Raw genomic sequence first — 21555 nt, forward strand, 5'->3', positions numbered from 1 at the left:
AAATTCACAGCATTATTAAGAAAAAAAAAATACACATGAAGTGATAACAGAAACATGTTAGTGTGTGTTGATGCTCTTCTTTATTTAAATGAGCCTCTTTGCAAATAACATCACTCTAGGAGAATTTCATCCTCACAGCAGACAATCAAACTGAAACAAGGCGACTTGGGTTTAATCAACAACAATCACCCTCCATCTTTTTTGACTACACACACTTCTCTGGACTCCAAAGGAGATTCATTTGGGACAAAACAAGCTTTTCTGATTGTAGAAGGGTTTGATTGCTTGTGGGTGTGTGAGTGTGTGTTTCTTGGGAGCTTGGGAGCCACTGCGCTCCATGGCCGTGCTCAGTATTGACCAGCTACCACAGCTGGAGCAGTCATCACAACATCTGCCACTCAAAAGCAAACATAACATTGACCACCTCCAGGCTGCGGGCGATTTCTTCCAGGATGCAGTGCTGCTGCCACAGCTGGTTTAGCTTCCTGTAACGGTCCGGGCAAAGGTGCAATGGATTGCCCCTTCTAGAAATGAAAACACAAACACAAATACATTCGAGGGTTTGGTGAACCCAGTATTTGACTCGTATGACAAAAAAATTTAGTCACACTTCACTGCGATGTAAACAACTACTTTCATAATAAGGACATAATGCTTATCCAAATATAACTGTGTGAGGGTAGTGTTAGTAGCAGAGGTTAAACTTATTTGGTGTCATCAAATAGTTGGACTTTGGCTGTAAGTTATTTAACAGGGGATACACCAGGAGGGGATTTTCAGTGCTATGCTCTCATCCAGTTTTGGCCAGCACATAATTATGAATCTGAGAGCTAATTTGTAGACCACAGTGGCAAAAGATTCAGCAGTAACATTCAATGCTTACAAGTGCTACAAAAGTTACACTCACAGGAGCCCCAGCATTACTGTACACCTTCCAGCTACCTGTTCATAGGTGACACACATTGTGTGGACTGACAAAGACAAACAGCTGACCCTTGAGGACAACATGCACTCTGCTAAAGATTAGTTCCAAAACTTTCGAATTATGCCCCAATATAGGGAAGTAATACTACAATTAAGCTCAAGACACAGAATAGATTCTTACGCAAGATGAGGATCAGTCTCCCCATAATCATCCAAGTAAGGAGCTGGATACGTGCTTCCTCGAGTCCTACTGGCCATCAGCACAATTTCACACTCTCTTATCCTGTTAACATAAAACAAAACTTGATCCAATTGGAGAAAAAAAAAAAAGCACAAATGACAAACTAATTCTAGACCTGAAATACAATTCTACTAATCTAAAATGTGCAGAGTGGCTGAGCAACCTGAGGAACATGCCCACTCCTGCTCCACAGGTTGCAGCGTGGGCAGTGCAAGCCCCCACTTCCTCCCCATCCAGCTGGCTGAGACAACAGGAGCTCTGAGAGCACAACATAGCCCCACAAAAGAGGCACAGAGTCGGATGCTTCCTGTCATCATCTGTGGATTTTGGACACCTGAGGACGAGGCACAGACGAGTGAGAAGGGACGCACAGAAGAAAACCGAAAGATTTCAAATGAGTGGACTTCTCCGCTTACTGAAAATGGCTGGCTTGATTGAGAAGTGTACTGTAATCTTCAGGAAGAGAAATCAATCGATTCCTTTTCCGTGGGTATCTGTTGATAGAGTGGGTTTTTTGGCCAACTGTAGGGCTTCAATATAAACAGAAATCAATTTTGAAATAAGATAAGAAAAACCTACCTGACTGTCTGGATTTTGCCTTTCAGGGCTTTGGTTACAGCTGGGTTCTCACACCACCTAACAATTTAAAAAAAAAAAAAAAAGTTACATAACTACTCACTTCACCAGGAGCTACTGTAAGATGCAACAGTCTTCAGGTACCTCTGAAGCAGTGGACTAACAGTTTCTCGATGCTCCTGGAAAAGCTGGAACACATTGGAGGGTATTGCCAGGTAACTGCATAATGCCTCCATCTGTTCTTGAGAATTAGCTGCAAAAGACATAAAAGGTGAGGATGAATACACAAATCTTCCTCTTGTGTATTCCAAAATGCCACACTTTTATACTACTACAGTGAGACCTACCAGAAATACTAAAGAGCTCCTCTGGAGGGGGTACTCCTGTAAGGCAATTGAAAAAGAGAGCAGCACAACGCAAGAACGGTGCAATTCCTGTCTTCACTCTTTCTACTAAAGAGCCACTGGAAACATCTGGAAGGAGCCTGATGAGAAAACCACACCATAATCTGTCAAATACCTGAGCATTCGTCACAGAAAAGCCCCTGAAAACATGAAACCTGGGAAAAGATTTTTTTAAATATCTAGTTCACTGCATCCTATTTTACCACTATCCTCATGAAGGACAAAAGAACTTAAACACTTTAAATGAACCCAATTAATTTACTTTAATCAATCTTGATTTTTTTCTTTACATATAAAATACAACTGTGCTCATCTGCTTTATCGAATGATGAAAACCACTTACCTTCCAGTGTGTTGTGACACTGCAGAGTACAACTCTGCTGCTGCTCTCTCCTCCTCCGTCTCCCCTCCATCCCCCGCTGCAGGGAAATCTGCTCAAACAAAACCATTATTTAATCATCATAATCACTCCTATTATGTTACTACTAGCAAGCTCACTAAATGGCAGCTAACAAGTGTATTATTAGATCAGACTGTATTCTGCAAGTTCTTGTTGGCTTGTTGTACCTGCAGAAGACAAGAGGACCTGCAGCACATGAGCCATGGTCACCAGATGCAAGATGTGCAGGTGGTTGTATGCAGAGCTGACAGCAGATGGCTGTAAGTCTACAGTCTCCTCCTGATACAGTGAGGGTACTGATAACACCATGCTCACCTGAAAAAACATGCATTTTAGACTTCATTACACATTTTTCTTAAACAGGCAATCTCTTGCAAAAATTTGGAGGGTAGTCTATATTTTAGTCTCATCCAAGCAGTTTCCTTCAGGGACACCTACCAGAAGATGGAACAAGTCCACCTCAAGAACAGAAGGTGTGTTCTTCCTGCTCATGGCTGGTAGCAAGGCTGAGGAGGGAGAGCGATCACAGGTAAACTACACAGTCATAAGTATAAAAAGGACACAGCCTGAGGTTGTTCTGATGACCACATACCCCCCAACATATCAGTGAAGTGCCTCTGGATGACTGCCTGAGAGCTCTTAAGTCTCTGTGCTGCTGAAAACTGAACAATGGCCTTCAAACCTGCAAGCTAAAAGAGAAGCATTTCACAAAACTGACATCAAACAACCTGAACTATAAGCACTCCATTATTTGTTCTCTAATGAGTACCTGTCTGTTTTGTAAAGACCCAAATAGTGGCTTGCCCTCTTGCTCCAATATGTTTTCTGTGAAGATATGCAAAGATATTTTAAGAATTGCATACATGAGTACATAAAAAGGTACGACGTGACATAGGCCAAGAGATGCAGTACCTATGGCCTGAATAGTGAAGGCACATGTGTTCCAGGCCATAATGGGAACATGGGGGCACAGCTCATTGGGAGCAGTCTTCAGTCCAACCCTGTGGACTGTGGTGGCGCACACAACTAGCATCTCTGCAATGCTGTCTGAGACCTTTCTCCTAGAAATGACCAACAGCAGAAAATTTAGACTGTGTGGTGGGGAAAACAAAAATAATAAAGGTGGAGATAGTTCCACTCACAGTTCTTGTACTCCATAGCTGAGAATGGATCTAAAGTCTGGCTGGCCCTCGCCACACAGCCCAGTGCTACTATTACTACTACTGCCTTCTGAGTTGTGGTCTGCAAGACAGAGAGAGAGAAAACCATCATCAGTTACATTCTGCTGTGCTATCTGAGGTTCAGGAAAAACAAGAAAAACTTTTCCAAGCAGATACGACAAAATGTGGACTTTTTTTCCATTGGTGGGTCAGTTTTACATATGTGACACTGCAAACCAGTATTGTTTACATCCAATAACGGCAATAACTGTATTCTGGTTTCTACTCGTACCATTATCCTGAGTGAATGACCCGAGTCCTTTAATCCTAGCAGAGAGGATCTGGATCCAGCGAGGCAGTGTCATATGCTGGCCAATTATCTCTGCATTTTCACTGCAATCAGACAACAAACATGCAAATAACATCTTTCTATTTGCACAAACAAAACACCGCAGACTGCTCTGAGGAACAAAGACGGGCTTACTAGTCAAATGTTAGCGGTTCTAATGGGATCAGTGGTACCACAGTATTGCACAGAGACTTGCACAAGGGACACAAGTACTCTCCATTTTCCAAATCGATGATCAAATCAGCATGGAGCCGGTTCCTGGTTGTACTTTGCACTGCCTCAAAGTATCTGGAAAATAAGGAAATAATACCCAAAAGTAATGTCAGGATATTTTAGTTAATTGGAAAAAAATGGTCAAACTTGTTCCTTTGATGACTTACTTTTGCCAACATGTGGCATGCATGACATGTCCACAGCTGCCAGTGTGGGTCCCCACAGCCAGATCAGGAGGCATAAAGAGGGGATACGATGTCCCCGGCCCTTTAAGTAATAAACACAATAAATATATGGGTCAAATGTGAATCTCACAAAATAAAATGGTATGATCAGTGAACGGAGCCTGACCGTCTGTTCTGCTGCTTGGTATCTTTCCTCTGCACTGTGTCAGCACTGTGGACCTCTGGACACAAGCAGTCAGTACCATGGCTTGAGCTTGAGCCATCACCTCCTGCTCCTCCTGACAAAGAATGCAGGTCAGTACTTCCCTCTCAGCTGGAGTGGACCCTCGGTGAGGCCCAACAGCTATGCACAGCTCCCTCTGCTCTGTGGCACAGCTAGGAGAAATAAAACAAACTGTATTGAGTGGAAATAATCTGGTGTAAATCCTCACATTCAAATCTTCAAAATACAACTATAGGGTGTTACGAAAAGGCTTCACTCACTCCTCAGTAGATGCAACGGTTTCTCCCTGTGTTCCACTTTCAGGCATGTTATCATAAAGCATCTTATTTGACTCAATAAAGTTCTTCTGCATTGCTGACATCTGGGCCATAATCTTCTGTCGGTGGAGTTTAGCTGCCTCTGCCTTCCTTTTCCGCTCTGCTTTTTCTTTGTCCTGAGCACTCTGGATCAATAAAAACACAAGTCAGGATGGTATCTGTGTCCATCTTTGAGTACTCTGCGCAGCTGCACTTTGTCTCAAAGCCAAACTTTTTTGGGGGGTTTGATTTATTTAATTTTTACCTCTTCTGGCTTGGCTGTTTCCATGCTCATGGACATTGTTGGACTGGAGTTCTCTCTAAGGCACTTGACAACCTCAAACATCTAGAAGAAAAACAGTGATATAAAATGGAAAACTAACTACAAAGCATATGCACCAGTCCTGAAAACTGATAATGACTGTTTTAATATTCTGAAACAATATCTTTAATGAGAAATAAGTGAACAGCCTACCTGTAGAACCCACTTAATCATGTCTTTTTGAGCTTCAAGAGAAGGCAAAGCCTTAATCTTGGACAACAAGAGGAACACTGACTTGCCATGTTCTGCACCTATTACTGAACAAGAAGAACAGGAATTTATTTCCCAAAAAGTATTCATACACTCTCAAAGAGACAACGATTCTGAAGAAAAAGGAAACAGTTGATTGTTTTTCACTCACAACGGGCCTTCAGGCTGAAATCAAAGGTCACTTCCTCCACAGTGACATCCTCAAGCTGCATTTTCTCTTCTAGCAATGCCTGACCAATCAGGTGCAGCGCCTGTGTGATAAAGGAGTAAATTCTGTTGCTGCATTTGAATTGAGAAATTGAAATTCAGGGAAAGTAAAAACATGAATGTAATTTGTACCTTCTGGATCATGGCTTCTGTCCAGTGAGTTGGCCGATCCTCTGCAGCTCTCTGCAGGACATTTCTCAGGATGTGGATGATTATGTCACAGCAGAGGAGACGCACTATATGGGAGAAGGCTGGGCAAAAGGCTGGGGGCAGCGGCGGGCGAAGAGCTGAGCGCAGACACAAACAGGAGCAATGTTATTAAAGCCTTTTTAATCACGAATCGGTCTCCAAAAGATGGCAACATTTGGTGACAGATTGGAGTGTCAGTCACCTTTATCATTGCCCTCCTGAGCTCTCCTTTTCTTCTGGGACTCTTCTGCCTGCAGAAAATAACAAATTAGCCAAAGCAAAGTCAGCAAAAAATGTCAATTCAATTTAAGGCACTGGGCTACCTTGCTATGTTGGGATCTTGAGTAATGGTAGAAGAACGGGTTGAATTCTATTAGACGTTCTTTTTTCACTTCGTATAACCCATGTCCCGAAACTCCTGGTTTTCTAAAAGCAAAAACAGAATATAAAGATTAAAGATTTGTAAAATTTACTGTTAAGGCAAAACTGATGGGGGTGTACATACTTGAAAGTGGCAACTTTTGTGATTACTGTCTCCAGGCCTGTTTCATGGCTTTCCTGCAAAGAAAAGAAAAAAAAAAAACATCACTTTTGTCATAAATCCTCCGTACCAAATACCACGAAATGAATCATATAATTCAGAAATGTGGCATTTTAAAGCATACATTCTCTGGCAGGGCTTTGACCAGGGTACTATGAGCCATGGGTTCAATGCACAGCAGGTGGACAACCTCTCTCATCGTCACATCCTCTTTGGTCAACTGACTGATCCCAGGGACATAGCGCTCACCTGAACAGACAGCACTGTTCATATACTACAATATATTTTACATTTCTTTTTTTTTTTTTTTTTAATTGAATTAAGAAATATCTAAACTTGATCAAGAGATTCTGACACTGTACCAGCAATGACGATCAGCAGGTAGAGCATCTCTTCTGTTAAACGGTTCCATTGTGTCAACTCATCCTGAAAATGAAACTGCATTTCATTAATACGTCGGGTGGCACAAAATTTTTTTGTTTTTGATTTTTAAATGAATGATTATTCAGGTGGTGCTTGCCTGGTCTTTGCTTGAACAACTTCCATTAAAATATTCAAAGAGCTCAAATCTCAACAAGATCAACATGAGGAAGTGGTTGGGGTCCATTTTGGAAGCAGCTATCTGTAACAGACATGATGAAGGGTGTGTGATATCATCGCACTGTTAACGCAAGAAAAAAAAAAGCAAAAGAAATTTTTAAACTGGCATTAGAGAAACGCTGATGCCTGACGGATACTAACCTGAAGCATGACAACATCCTTATCGTACATCTCCTCCCTGCATTTTACATCCTGGTAGTAGTATACCTGTTCATATGAATCAGTTTATAATGTGAAAAAGAAAGACCACACAGAAAATAAAAATATATATATATTTTGCGTCCAAAGGCTATAGTGTACCTGGCTGACCAGGGAAAGCCCGTTTCTCCGCCACATTTCAGCTGAGACCTGTGCCGCCAGCACCACGCAGCGCAGAGGATGTTCTGCCAGCTGGGTGAAATCGTAGCTTTCCTGCAATGGACAGAAAAAAAAAAAATCCTTAAATCTGTAACACACAGCGGATGATTAACATTTGCTCACTGATTCACTAAATTAACACATTTTCTCATGTCACTTACAGGATTATCCAGGTGATCAATTGCCCCGGTCCCACACAGGAGTACATACAGTCCTATGAATCACAATGTACACATTATTAAGTCAACAGTTTTAAAAAAAATTAAGAAAATTAATTAATTAATTTAAAAAAAAATAAAAAAATAATGACTGCAAGTTTCAACTCTTAGTTCTCCTACCAGCCAATAGCCTGGAGATGGGCAGATGTATGCTGACAGGCTCCCGTGAGACTTTATATGGACGGACATGGAGGATGTGCTTGCACATATAGTAGTCTGTGGCCTCCTTGTGGAAGGGCTGGTTATTGCACTGCATCAGAACTGTGTGGCACTCCTTAAATGCAAGCAGCAAGATCTCCTCCTGAGGGAAGACAAAGGCAATACGTGAGTACAGGGATTGCTCTCCTCCCTATCGCTGTCCATTTTAAGTAGATGAACACTGTAGAGATTTTACAGTTACGCTTCATTTAAACGCTACCAAACTGTAACGTCTGCACGGCACTTTGAATTTATTTTATTTTTTGTGTGTTTTCAATTTATTTATGCACCAGCTAGAATGGCAACGGATCATCTACAACCATGACAGAGCCAGAACCATGAGGCATTATGCTCTCTGTAGTTTTAAGATAATATTATCGCATGAAAACAAGCTGCATGGCAACTCACATCAGATGAACACCAGTCTTGAAACATGGCAAGAATGTGGCGCAGCTGGATCTGGAGCGTAAACCCAGCTTCCCACTCTGGCTCCACCGCAATGTGTTGGCCAAGTTGCCGCTTCACCTCCTCCATACCCTGATGGAGAAAGCAATAGAAGGTCAGGATTCATTAAATATCCAGTCTAATCATCTATTAGGTGACACATTTAAAGATACATACTGTATATATTTACAGAATGAAACAGGGCTGGGACCATTTGTACCTGCATGCATTTAAGAAGACCAAGAAAGACTCTGAACCCCTCCAGGAACTGTCTCCGAAGCTCTTCGGTCCATATTGATGGTTTACTGATCAGAATATACCTGAGTGGCAAAGATTAGTTACATCTTAGATAAAGGCCATAAAACGTTAGGAATAAAGAACAAGAGAGTACAAAATTTTGCTTTCTTTAATCACCTGAGGTCGTGGAAGATGACTTGGATGCGTGAGAACTTGTCTGAATTGTAGCCCAGGAAGACAAAGCGATTATTATCATCCAGATGTTCACGCAGCAATTCCATCACGGTATCAACTATCACTTTAATCACATTGCACTCTTCAATCAGCTGTCTGGCCTAGGGGAAGAACATGAATGTAAGGACGAGCACTGATGATAAGTTATGTACACATGCCGTTTCATATCTCAGTTACATACAGATGGCATGTAACACTTACAACACTATGATATGACTTCAAGAGATTTATTGATTAAATGGGAAACTCCCTTTATTCTCCTATGTTCACACCATTTACAAATCATAATGACGCTGCCAAAACTGCATGCCTGAGGTTTGCCAAACTTCAACCTGTCAGTCACATGCAAATGGTGAGATGTTTGAGTGACTGGTGAGAACAGAAGTGCACAAGGAGACTAAAATTAAAGGGAAGATCAGCCAGATATAACTCACATAAGGATTTGATTTAAACTGGTGGAGTCAGGGACCAATGTGATCACATTTAATATATTTACTACCATTTGGATTTAGAGCAGACCTAAACACAGTTTTTGTACCTTTTGTCCCGTCTCTCTCTGCCCCTACATGCTTGTATGCCTGATAACGAAGGATGGCGTCCTGGGGGATCTCCTCCCAGATCTGGAGCAGGGCATCACTGAGCTCCTGGACAGTCTGAGGTGCAACCTGGCACCATCGGGTGGACCATAAAATACGTCCCAGAGGTGTTCTATTGGATTTATATCAGGCGAGCTTGGGGGACGGTCAATTGTATCAATTCCTTCCATCCACCCTGCAGACTCGCACCACATGAGGCCGGGCACTGTCGTGCACCAGGAGGAACCCAGGACCCACTGTCTAACAGTGGGTCCAAGGATTTCATCCCAATAAGTCAGGGTGCCATTGCCTAGCCTGTAGAGGTCTTTGCATCTCTCCATGAATATGCTTCCCCAGACCATCACTGATCAGCTGGCTTTTTACCGTAACTCTGCGACCATTTGTCCAATCGGAAAAATTCAAACAGTTCCTGAAAGCCCAGAAATATAGCATATAGAGGTATTATGGTATTTGTTGCTGGAAGTCCACAAACTGCGGCACTTTTGAAGTACGTTGTGCCACAGCCGATGCATTTGCGGTTAAAGGGTTAACTGACCAGCTCAATATCCCAGATGTTTAACTGCCTTGATGCTATACTCTGATTAAAAAGTGTTCCTGTAATTTTTGAGCAGTGTAGATACTGTGCAATGAGCTCCACTGAACCATTTTCAGCAGATAGCCTAAACATATGGCTGAGTTAAAGCAGGCGTGCGAGTGGAAATCATTGAAGTCATTCCTGCCAAATGAAGGCTGACCAGTTGCTAAGGGTTCACTTACTTTTTCCACCACCAATGTGAACATTTAATTGGTGCGTTCAATAAGGTGATGTGTAAGATTATAACTGTTCTGTTAATACAGAAAACCAAGCAATTTACATACAGTATCTTGTGACTTCTCGCATTGATGTAAACCTGGAAACAACACTCACTAGTGTGGGAACAGTAAAGATCTGAACAGACAGAGCTGTGATGGAAATATTCCTTTCATGGTCATCATTGATGAAGTCCTTCTGCAGCTGCTTATAGTGCTGAAAAGACAAAAATGAAGAACATAATTAGGAAGTGTGTGTGTGTGTGTGTGGGGGGCAGCAAAAAAAGGTTCAATTTTTGACATTTTTATTTACCTTTGTAAACTCAATTGCAAAAAGCCTCTTGAATTCAGTCTCCATTAGCATGCTGCAGAAAATCAGCTCATGTACTATCTTGCGAGCTCCTTGAGGAAATAAAAAAAAAAGGTGTTCTTCATGTTAGTGTCTTGCAGAATTGAACTGAGTTTTGCAGTAACATGCAAAAAAAAAAAAAAAAGTCACCTAACAGCCTAATCTCAATCTCTACCCTACTGCCTAGAAACTAAATCATCCCAGACCTCACTTGACGTCATCTGTTAAGTGATTAAATGCGAGAGGCTGCAGGGGCTCGAAATGGTGTAGGCAGGAATAGGACAGCAACAAAACAAAACACCTTTGGTACTATTATGAGTAGGGAGACTTTTTACCCCCCCGCCCCTTCCCCAACAATTGCTGACAAATAATCTGTTTACTGTTTTACTATATTATATGGCTGTTTTCCTCTAATTTAATAAAAACCTTCAGGATTGGGCCGAGGTCTGCTTACCTTTGTACATCCTGGCATCGTGCAGCATGAGTTTGCTAATGAGGCAAGGTTGATCTGTGTCCATGTCTGGCTCGAGCGCCACCTGGCAGAAGGCTTGTCTGAAACCCACTGCACAAGACAGATTACCAGTCATACAGCTGTATATGTGCAACAGGCCGTTGTCACGTGTCAGTGCAGGGTAAACACAGCTGTGTCTAATAACATGAATTATGGCCCTGTTCCATTTATATTGGCCAGGGCTCATGTGTTGTGCATGCTGTCTCACTGCAATGGCTGTGACACAGTAAATAGATACAGTTGTGTGTTACCCTGCTATGACAAGCCAAAATGGCCATGGTCAAATTTTGCAGACTGAAAAGACAGAAATGTTGGACAAAGCTAACAAGTTTATGGGGTGGAGGTAAGACAACAGTGATGTAAGCACCTGAATAACCAATTATTTTCTGGAACCAGTAGCCGAGGTAAAGCGCAAAAGTTTGATGAGCCATTACTGCTGCGTGAAGGATCTCCACACGCAGTGGCTGCTGGGAAATTTGCACAGAATTTGCCTGCAACATGACAGAGTTCATACTGAAATGCAAAACTGAACAGCAGTAACTGATTCTGAAATTTAGTGGTGGATGGTGTTTACCCTGATACGATCTTGCGCTTGCTGGCAGGTACGAAAGCTTCCCCTCTTTACTGCCCGACGACCCTGTGGAACAGTTAAAAATAATTACATCGAGGGACAATCTGCTATTCAAATAAAGACAAAATTAACGTTCCCTCACTTTCAGGCTACCAGACGGACCCCTCTGTCACCCCTGACCTTAGGCAATGTTTAGAAATTTCATATTCATCCCCAAATCACCAGCTCTCAATATGTACCTCATTTGCACAGGGTAAAATTTTAGGAAGAATTTACAAATTTCAATCAAAGTTACAGCAGATTTTTGTTATCAAAATACGGTAAGAAAAAAAAAAAAAAAAAAAACTATAAATCCGATACCAAAAGTTTCATATCAATAATGTTGACTCAATAGCAACAGAGTGCCATCGTTTTTAGCAATTTTCCCCTAGGGTGTTTCCCTAATTTGCATTATCTCGTAAAACGTTTGAGATATTGGGCGGAAATTCTCTGTGCGCTTACTGGGTCCCCTCTTGACATCAATATTGCTATTTTCTACACTAGATTTTGAGTTTGAATTTTTGGCAGCTGGTAGAAGCTTAAAGGCAAATAACCTAAAGAAATACCTCCTTATCAATGAGCGTTGTGTGTGTCTGTGCCTCAGCTTGATCACAGTTGACCGAACGCTGCAGGGTGTAGATCACATGGTCGTACGAGTGATGCTCATCATTGTAGAGTACACAGTAATATGTAGCATCTTTAGTCCTGTATGGGTTAAGAAATACTCTGTCAAACTTAAGATGAGTCTTTTGAGTACAGATTATTTTTGGACATTTGACTGGACGGGCTGTACCGTGGCTGAAGTTCAGCAGACAGCTCAAAGTTCTCCTCCCACACCAAAAAACTTGTGACATAGTTCAGCAATACCCGGAAGAGCTTTTCAGCACGTTCATATAACTCTGGGTCCAGCACGCACTCATCCTATACAAAATAAACAACACAGGATTCAAGCATACAATTAATTTTTTTTAAAAACACACACACACAGACATTGCAGTGATCACTACAGGTAAATACTAGCAGTGGTCGAGGACAGAAAACAATAACTTCACAGAAACTGAAGTTAATCTGATGTCAAAGTCTATATAAACATTACTAATTCCTCATTTCCTGTATCTTGCTGGGTAAGTCTATAATGTAACAGGGAACTGGTCTAAATATTTTTCTTAATTAAAGCCAAGCAGGCAGCTGGCCTGGTAACATTAATATTAAATCCCCTGAGAGCAAACATTTCACATAGCAGCACAGTACTTCCTCCAAATACCCAACATCTAATACGCAAGCCAAACAAACGATACGGCGAGTTTGTGCATCTTAACATTACATCACTGTGTGAGAACAAACACTAGAATCTACAGTAATTTAACCAATGACATTACATATACATGGCATGATGTTTTTTTTTCCACGTTCAGAGCAGACATGCTGCTATGGTAATGTGATGTGTGAGTTCTTCTTAAGCACAGGTTCAGATCTGGTGTAGAAAACACAAAGCAGCCTGCCAGACCGAGGCCAGGGATGTGTGTGTGTGTGTGTGTGTGTTAGCAGAAGCACCTGCTGTTTACGGAAAAGCAGAGCTGTCAAACAGCATGTCTGCGCAAAGCCCGCTGAGCATGATGGTATCAGAGGTGAGCACAAACGCTGTGATCAGCAAAGAAAGGCCTGACAAACAACAGCTACCAGCAAAATCAGCAGCCTTTTGTAGCAGAGGAGAAGCTGCGAATGGAAAAAAAATCCCCAAACAGTTGTGTAGAATTAAAGGCTGCTCTTAACTAGTCTCACCCACTGTTTTGTTTTGTTTTTTTTTTCCCCCCCACCAGTTTCTCTGCACTCAGTCATTACTGTGATCTCTTAAACTTGATTTTCTCATTTGATGCATGTCAGCAACTTCTGTTTCTTTTTTCACTTCTGGAGTCAAAGCTACTATCCAGAGAGCAGCATCCACCACTACGATGGGAAAAATAAGCATTCTAGGGTTCACTGACACAGAATGGGATGAGCACACCCTCCCCTCCTCCACTTCCTTCTTCCCACTGTGTTACGCAACTTACCGTTACCATGGCATTGGCTGCTCCTGGGTCATGTTTGGAGCAACACGGGCCAATCTTCCAGGCTTCTACATCTCCACAATCGCAGAACCCCCCGCCTGATGATGCATGCATCTGGAAAAAATGTACATCAGTGATGAGTGAGTGAGAGTGATGGATGCACACTACGGCTATTACTTTAAACAGATCCTTTAGCTATTCAATATTGGGGTTCCAGCATGTATGACTTGTTGACTTTAAGTCAAAGATTAAATCCTATAGTAATTTAGGAATCCATGATAGCATATTGTCCAGAGAAGTAAATCGCTTGGACTCATGACTAACAATGACAAAGCATGGAAACAGTAGTATGCTATTCAAACACTATGCACTCAAACATACTGGAATTCATTGAAGATGTAAACATTTATATTAGCACCAACCTTGTAGCGATGGCTTTTGTGAACGCTCTCCTGGAAGCAGTCCATGCACAGGACACAAGTGGGATCTATTGCACAATCCCTGCAATAAGTGGAAGACATTTTTTTTTTTTTTTTTTTTAACTTGACAGTACAAATGTCAACAAAGGTCTGAGCCTAAAGAGTGATATACTCTAAACACAAACTGAGCTGCATGCCAAGTGCCTTAGCTTTTAGTTATTTATTTTGATGTGAATATCCAGAGTCTATAGCAACATCAGCTTCATTAGACACTGTATTTACCTGTTTTCAGTGTGGCTTTGCATACATTTTAATGACGACCTAGAATTTATTTATCGTTTTGATCATTTTAATTCAGGTTGTATTAAAATCTAAGATTTTATCACAGCTAAAGATTTCCATTAAAACTGATTTATTTTGATGATCTATTCAGACCTGCAGGAGTAGACAGTTTCGCCCTCTTTAAAGACACGTCCACAGAGCTGGGACGAGGTGCTGCCCTGCTTGAGCTTCTCCAAACCCTCCTGAGGATCCTCTCCAAACAGGAAACACTCCAGAGGGTGAAGGAGACGACTCTGCATCAGCTCCTCCTCTTCCTGAGGGCTGGACTCCTTTAGGCAGAAGATCTGAGGCACCTGCTCCTTCAGGTAACAGAGCAGCGCTGCTCTGCTGTCTGCTGCCTCCTGCCATTCCTGTGACAAAAAACAGAAGACCTCAGCATGCTTTCTAGACCAGCCAGATGACTCCATTTAAAATGAAATGAATAAAGAGATATGTATTTTGGTCAGCAAGAAATGGGCTGCCTTTTTAACTTTGTGGGACGACTCTTAGCAATGAGGACTAATTGTCCAAAGCAGGTATTATATAGTGTAAAGCCAAAAGTAAAGTTTATTGAAGCCTATGAGCTAACTGTGCTGGAGTGCTCCTGTCTTTAAACAAGTTCTGTCAGCAGTGAGGGACTGTTTTTTTGTTTGTTTTTTTACAAATATTCAGTGTTAAATATAAAAACTCAAGCCAAAAAAAAATAAAAAAATAAAAAATTATGTTAATAATACACACATGATAATACAGTAAGTAATGTAAGTATGCTGCTTTTTTTTTTTAAACATGTTTGCAGCTGCCATAGTGCAACACAGGTTGGCTGTCACAGGGCTAACACAGAGAGACAGACAACCATTCACAGCTATGGGCAATTTAGAATCACCAATTAACCTAACCCCACTAACTGCATGTCTTTGGACCATGGGTGGAAGCCATAGTACCTGGACAGAACCCACACGACACAGGGAGAACATGCAAACTCCACACAGAAAGGTCCCAGCCAGATGGTGGATTCAAACCCAGGATGCTGTGATGCTGCAGTGCTAACCACTGTACAGCCCGATTTCCAATATTTTGCCAAACAATGTTATTCAGTAATTAAACTGCTGTTAAAGACTTGGCTACCTCTACGCTGTCAAACGTATGTCTCAAGAATTAGTCATTTTTCATGAAGAAGAGGGCAGCAGAATTTGCAACAAATATAACATAGCACTTGTATAAAGATATTTTAAATGGCCCAAAAGGACTGGGTTGATTATAATGTAGTACACAGAGCAGGCACAACAAAGCAGAGTCACGAGGATACTTGCAAAACACATCATCTATTTATTTTATATATATAATCCCTTCATAAATCCTGTTAACTACAGCCTACTTAGCAAGACAAACAAGGATATGAAACGATCACCTTTTGGTGAGCTGCTCATAAGTATAACTATTTGATAGTATTAACGCGTGCAGTGCTTTTGCATTACTTCTGCAGTACTACACGCTGAATGTAGTTAAGTCAAGCTGCACATCGTTTTCATATTTTTATGGGATTTGGTTTAACAAGAGTTGATATGCAAAATATCTGAAACAAATCAGTGACCTTTCTGCAGCTGAGCCTAGTTTCTTTTTCACATTGTGAACAACACGGGCGAGGTTTATGAGCGACGCAACGCAGAAAGAGCCTGAGGTCCTGTCGAGGCTACAGTGCTCCAAAGTGTACAAACTAACCGCAACTCATGGACAACAGCGACTACCAAGATATCACAAGATGGAGCAGACGGCGGAAGATGCATGCATGTTTCCTCTGTCTGCGATGTCTAAACAACCAGGTCTATCAACATGCCATCACTGACGCTGAGCAATAAAAACAATGCCCATAACCACTGCAGAATGGACGCTAGTTAGGCAGCTAGCACACAGCTAGCTCTAAGTGCTAGCTTGGGAAGTATGATAGGCTTTCACTGCGCGTTCAAATCGTATTGCTCAGAGGGCTTTAAACATTATACTTCAGTGTTTTGTCCCAGCATCTCGGGCACCACTGTCAGTTATATTAGCTAATTTTAAAAAAAATCATACCTTGCTGAGCTCCAGCCCGTCTTGGTTTTCCTCACTCGCCGCCATATTCCATTTGCCGTAAAGGAAGAGGTGTAGCTAGGAGACTGCTTACGACCAGAACCCTTCACCGGTGCTGGTGCTGTAAGGAGCCCAACAACTAGAGGGCGCTAGTCGAGATTGTCCCCTCTTTCTCTATGGTGACGGACGCAGCGGTGCTGGAGGTCAGAGTTCAGCGTTTGACAGAAAGCTGAATATGGATTCCATATTTCACGAGAAAGTAAGTTAAAAATATATATATCTTAAAGTATTTAAAGTCGAGCTTATTCGGGAATGCTTTGGACTCGTTGCGGCTATTTGTTTCCCAGGATTATGTAGCTGGTACGATATATGTGGTGATGTTTAGCAGCATTGTTGTCCAGACAGCTAAAAATGCTAACTCACTTGCTAATCTGAGATGTTGAAAAGTTTCTTTTCAGCTTGGAGTATCAGCGCAGAAGGTGTCTTAACTGCTGCAGTCGTGTTACATTTCGTATTTTTAACAAAGGAACCGGCTTAACGTAGCAATCTGTTGTTAGAGAGGACTAATAAGACTAGTTGTGCATGTTGTTTACGTAGCGTAGTTAGCTCTGTGTTGCTCTACTGATGCGAGAACAAATGTTGAAGTCGATCATTTCACCTTCGTAAAGCTACCAAAGTTGTTACGAACCCCCTAAAATTATACTGCCATGGTAGCAGTCTTAATTGCCGTGGTGCATTTAACAATACCGATTCTTAATTTGCAGCAAGAGGGCTCCCTCTGCGCCCAGCACTGCCTCAACAACCTGCTGCAAGGCGAGTATTTCACTCCTGTTGATCTGTCCTCAATTGCTCAGCAGCTCGATGAAGAGGAGAGGATGAGGATGGCAGAGGGAGGTATGGCCAGCGAGGAGTACAGGACCTTCTTGCAGGTGAATAGAGACAGAGGGCAGTTTATACTGCAACAGCCTGTTTTTGGAGGTTATGGAAGTTTCTTTATTTTCTAATTGTTCTGCACTTGTGTTTATAGCAACCATCAGGGAACATGGATGATAGTGGGTTCTTTTCCATACAAGTGAGTTAAAAAAAAATGATTCTTTATAAAAAATCTGTACTTGTAATAAGTAAGGCATATCAGTTTTTTATTTTGTAATGTGGTTTGTTTGGTTTTTGGTAGGTAATTAGCAATGCTCTTCGAGTGTGGGGCTTGGAGCTAATCCTCTTCAACAGCCGAGAGTACCAGAGCCTGATGATAAATCCAATGTAAAGTTCTTAAGACTAATTACATTAACTCTGTGTATTGCCAAATTTGTATTCACATTTATTCTTTAAGCTGAGTTTGATTTCAATGTTTCAGAAATGAGAAAGCCTTCATTTGCAACTACAAAGAGCACTGGTTCACTATACGCAAACTTGGACAACAGGTACAATGTACATGTTTTCCTAAATTATATTAATGCAGTTTCCTTTACTAAAGTTTTTTTCATTCTGTTTTTATTCCAGTGGTTTAACTTGAATTCCCTTTTGACTGGACCCGAACTGATATCAGACACCTATCTAGCCCTTTTCCTTGCACAGTTACAACAAGAAGGTATTAAAAACTGATCATCATTCGCTTTTTTTTTTTTAGATGTTGCATTGCAGAAAATATGACAGGAGTTGTATTTGTGTAGGGTATTCCATATTTGTGATCCGGGGAAACCTTCCTGAGTGTGAAGCGGAGCAGATTCTTGGAATCATGAGGGTCCAGCAGCTGCAGCGGCCCAGACTGATTGGAGAGGATGAGGCCCAAACAAGTTCAGGGTATGTATATGCAGCCTGTGCAATATGGAGGAGCCAGTAAATACTCATAAAGGAATATCTTGTGTTATTTTTCTTATGACTTAAAATAAATTGCAACTTACTTGTGGCAACTGAGTGTCATTTTCTGTGAGCAGCAGGTCAGTTGCTCTGGGCCAGACAGAGATGGGTTTTGGTGTGGCCGATGAAGCTGTGGATGAAGATGAAGAACTGAAGAGAGCTTTAGCACTCAGCAGACAAGACATAGATGTGGAAGATGAAGAAGCTGATCTTCGCAGAGCCATACAGCTCAGTATGCAAGGTACTGTATAGGTCATTGAAAAGTTTAAAAAATATTATGGCTTCATTGTTGTAATTGTAGTTTACAAAAATGAAACGTTTTATAGTTGATATTATAAACTCACACTTCTCACTGTACTGTAGTATCTAAAAAAGAAAAAAGGATGATATAAGTATTATTTTTCATCTTAATTTCACAAATTGTATCTCAGGTTGACACTAACATTGCTTTAAGTTATACATATGCATATACAATATGACACTGGCAAAAGCTTAATTTTGGATACATATTTTTCCATATTATAGGAGCTGTTATGAGCAATAAGTCTTCAGAGGGTGAAGTGGGAAATGTAAAATCAGGGAGCCAGGCAGCAGGGAGTGCTGCAGGAGAACAAAGAGAAGGCCAGAATGAGACACTTACAGCTGAGGAACTAAGGAAGAGAAGACAAGCTTACTTTGATCGGTAGGTTTCACCAAAACACTTAATTAAAAACAGAATTCTGTCTTGCAGTGAGATTTGCATATTGCATGTAAGTGTACAGAGAAAACAGTGCGTGCATTTTGATACACGTCCACTGTGTTGACTGTTTAGGCAGCAGCAACAAGCTCAGCCAAACATTCCTCAACAACCAGATGCACAACCAACTGGAAGCTCAGGTCAGCAAATCTCTTTAATGTAAATGTAAAACCCATTTTGCGTTTTATTTAATATCCTATTCAGTTAATATGAATGGAATGTATTAACCCAAGCCCACTTACTTTTACTAGGATCAGTAAACACTGGCTCTGAGGAGGACCAACAAACGAAGCCCAGCCAGTGAAGTTGTGAAAGGTTTGCCTATATTGTTTACCAGCTGCCTGGATTGGCAACCCCATACAGGGGTAGCTTTTCTCCCTCCTCTAACCTTTTGCACACGTGGACCTGAGGACAGTCAGAAGGCTGACACTTTACCCCTGGTTAGTTCGCTGACAGGCTATAAAGAAAAGAAGAGACAGCACTTAATCCAACTCAGTGAAACACTGAGATGAGGAAAAGATCGACGAGACTCATGATGCAGTTAATCCAAGTTTGCAATTGCCTTTTTAGCCATGGCGCCTTCTATTTCTATTGTATACAGTTTTGTATTCTGTTTTTTTTTTCTTTTTGGCTGTATCTTTTTTGTTTTGTTTTGTTTGTTTGTTTTTGAGGGGGGGCATGGAAAGGAATAGAATGGAAAGGGTGTGTTTTGTTATTTTTGGCACAGGCATTCTATGAAAGCCATATGAGACCAATGTTGTAGACCGTAGGTAAAAGCTTTGCAAGCTCAAGCTTTTCAGATATGGGATACATAATACTGCTGGCTTCATGCTATTGTGTCATTCAGAGAGAGGTCACTTTTACATTAACATTCCTCACTGCTTCACTCAGACATAACCGCGACAGAGACGGAGGGAGACACAGTATGCACATATTTGGCATATTGTTAGCACTGATTCTAGTGAAGTGTAATCACGTCCTTGAATATTTAGCTCTCCAGCCACTGAGCAGGATCTGTGTGTACGTGCATGCACTGCATAGTGCCACAAAGTGCAGGAGAGAGCTGCCCTCGCCTCAGGCTTGAGAGAGAATGAAAGAGAGCTCTCACTTTTGGATCGGGAGCAGCAAAAATGCATTATAGAAAAGCTGTCACCTTGTGTGTGCCTTTCTGTTAATGCAACTGTGTGCTGAAGTGCATACCTTTACATGAAAGGGGACCAGGATGCTCAGTCAAACACAAAGTCTGATTTAGATGCCATCAGATCAGTGGAAAGGGGGGCTTAGGTAATGAGTGATTCCTACCTTTATAGTAGACTTGAGTTTGTAGAACATAAAGTGAGAATGGGGGGGGGCATTGCCAGAAAAATATCCTTCTTGAAACTTGTAATAGCACTAACATTTGTGGGTTATTGACTCCTTACATCACTGACTTCTATACTTGACAGTCTAAAAGTGATCGCCCAAGGCATTTAGAGAGCTGCATATTTTGGATGTTGTGGCTGTATTTTTATGTGTGCAAGTAGGCATAATGAAACCTATTAGACAGCTTACAAACACAATTTAAGGGTGTCTTGTCATTTTTGATCAGATTGTTTTTTTGTTTTGTTTGTTTGTTTTTTTGCTGAACCTAAATTGCTTATCGCTGAGGCATGTTTTTCTTATTTTTATCCAGAATAATTGGGGAACAAAGAAGCACCATATAAACATGAATTGTTCCAGCAGTGTATTATGTCCAACCTTTTTTTGTTTGTTTTTGGCTTTTCTTTCATCAGTGTTTTTCATGAACCATGTATGGGGGGAAAAAAAAAAAAAAGATTTCCACTGAGGACGCCTCTATACAAACAATTAACAGTTTAATTGCACTGATCTGATTTGCTTTGTATTCCAGTTCTGCTCAGAGCAGTGTTGTACACGTTAGAAGAACAAAGACACTGCGTATATTTGCTGATTATGAAAATGAATTAAAAAAAATAAAAAAATCATTATTTAACTTCACAATTTGAAATCCAAAGATAAACGACACATCAAACGTGTCACAGTGCGTACACTTTGAGGAAATTGTTTTCATTTCAACAGTGACTTTAAAATCTCACTCGTTTTTCTCGAAAAGACTGTAAAGTTCTGAAAGCGAGAAATCTTTCTTGGTGACTGCTCCTAACTAAAGCATTAAAACACTTTACATTTGTTTGTTGTTGTGTTTCCGAAACCGATGACCATTCAGCCCGGATATATCTTGATGCCTTCACTAACACGTTGGATGTCAGACGAAGTTTGTTGATTCCATGATTTTGTTATCGTTTTGTTTCCATTGGATCAGCTTTTTTTCTTTCTTTTTTTTTTTTTTAAAATTTAAAATGCAATTGTGAAAGTCTATAAAATGTTGGTAGTTGGGTTTTTATCCTTATTTTAGTCACTGCATTCTTAAATTCATTATTTTTGTTATATTTCATGTTAGAACAGCACATTCTTTCATTTAATATATTGGTTGTTGTTCCAGGATTAAAGTGAAATCCACGCCTGATGTTTC

The 21555-nt window shown here is 41.0% G+C and overlaps 2 protein-coding genes and 1 long non-coding RNA gene across 3 annotated transcripts; 1 reads left to right on the top strand and 2 right to left on the bottom strand.

Moving 5' to 3' along the window:
* Positions 1-382: 382 nt before the first annotated feature.
* On the bottom strand, positions 383-16483 carry ubr1 (ubiquitin protein ligase E3 component n-recognin 1). The gene is made up of 47 exons (XM_030718696.1): positions 16439-16483; positions 14486-14742; positions 14054-14132; positions 13635-13745; positions 12377-12504; positions 12150-12288; positions 11548-11610; positions 11341-11464; positions 10917-11024; positions 10427-10515; positions 10232-10330; positions 8672-8829; positions 8478-8577; positions 8222-8350; positions 7736-7916; positions 7559-7611; positions 7341-7451; positions 7182-7247; positions 6961-7062; positions 6803-6866; positions 6565-6689; positions 6405-6457; positions 6223-6325; positions 6102-6150; positions 5843-5997; positions 5655-5754; positions 5447-5550; positions 5237-5317; positions 4936-5117; positions 4619-4827; positions 4435-4534; positions 4190-4342; positions 3998-4098; positions 3688-3787; positions 3458-3606; positions 3315-3370; positions 3138-3234; positions 2984-3051; positions 2713-2860; positions 2489-2576; positions 2089-2225; positions 1886-1994; positions 1745-1801; positions 1582-1659; positions 1329-1499; positions 1106-1207; positions 383-524 (listed from the first exon to the last, which is right to left on the bottom strand). The coding sequence occupies exons 1-47, from the start codon at positions 16481-16483 to the stop codon at positions 383-385; spliced, it is 5223 nt and encodes a 1740-aa protein (XP_030574556.1).
* A 116-nt stretch (positions 16484-16599) lies between these two features.
* On the top strand, positions 16600-21537 carry atxn3 (ataxin 3). The gene is made up of 11 exons (XM_030718699.1): positions 16600-16694; positions 17200-17364; positions 17463-17507; positions 17610-17695; positions 17790-17856; positions 17936-18023; positions 18106-18235; positions 18370-18533; positions 18818-18974; positions 19104-19168; positions 19280-21537. Exons 1-11 carry the CDS (start codon positions 16671-16673, stop codon positions 19330-19332), a joined length of 1044 nt encoding a protein of 347 aa, XP_030574559.1. The 5' UTR covers positions 16600-16670; the 3' UTR covers positions 19333-21537.
* On the bottom strand, positions 17835-19334 carry LOC115772441 (uncharacterized). Its single transcript, XR_004019038.1, has 3 exons — positions 19271-19334; positions 18337-18422; positions 17835-18250 (listed from the first exon to the last, which is right to left on the bottom strand). It is a non-coding gene; the product is annotated as an uncharacterized LOC115772441 (long non-coding RNA).
* Positions 21538-21555: the final 18 nt, after the last annotated feature.

This window comes from Archocentrus centrarchus, chromosome 22, assembly GCF_007364275.1.
Source record: "Archocentrus centrarchus isolate MPI-CPG fArcCen1 chromosome 22, fArcCen1, whole genome shotgun sequence".
NCBI lineage: Eukaryota > Metazoa > Chordata > Actinopteri > Cichliformes > Cichlidae > Archocentrus > Archocentrus centrarchus.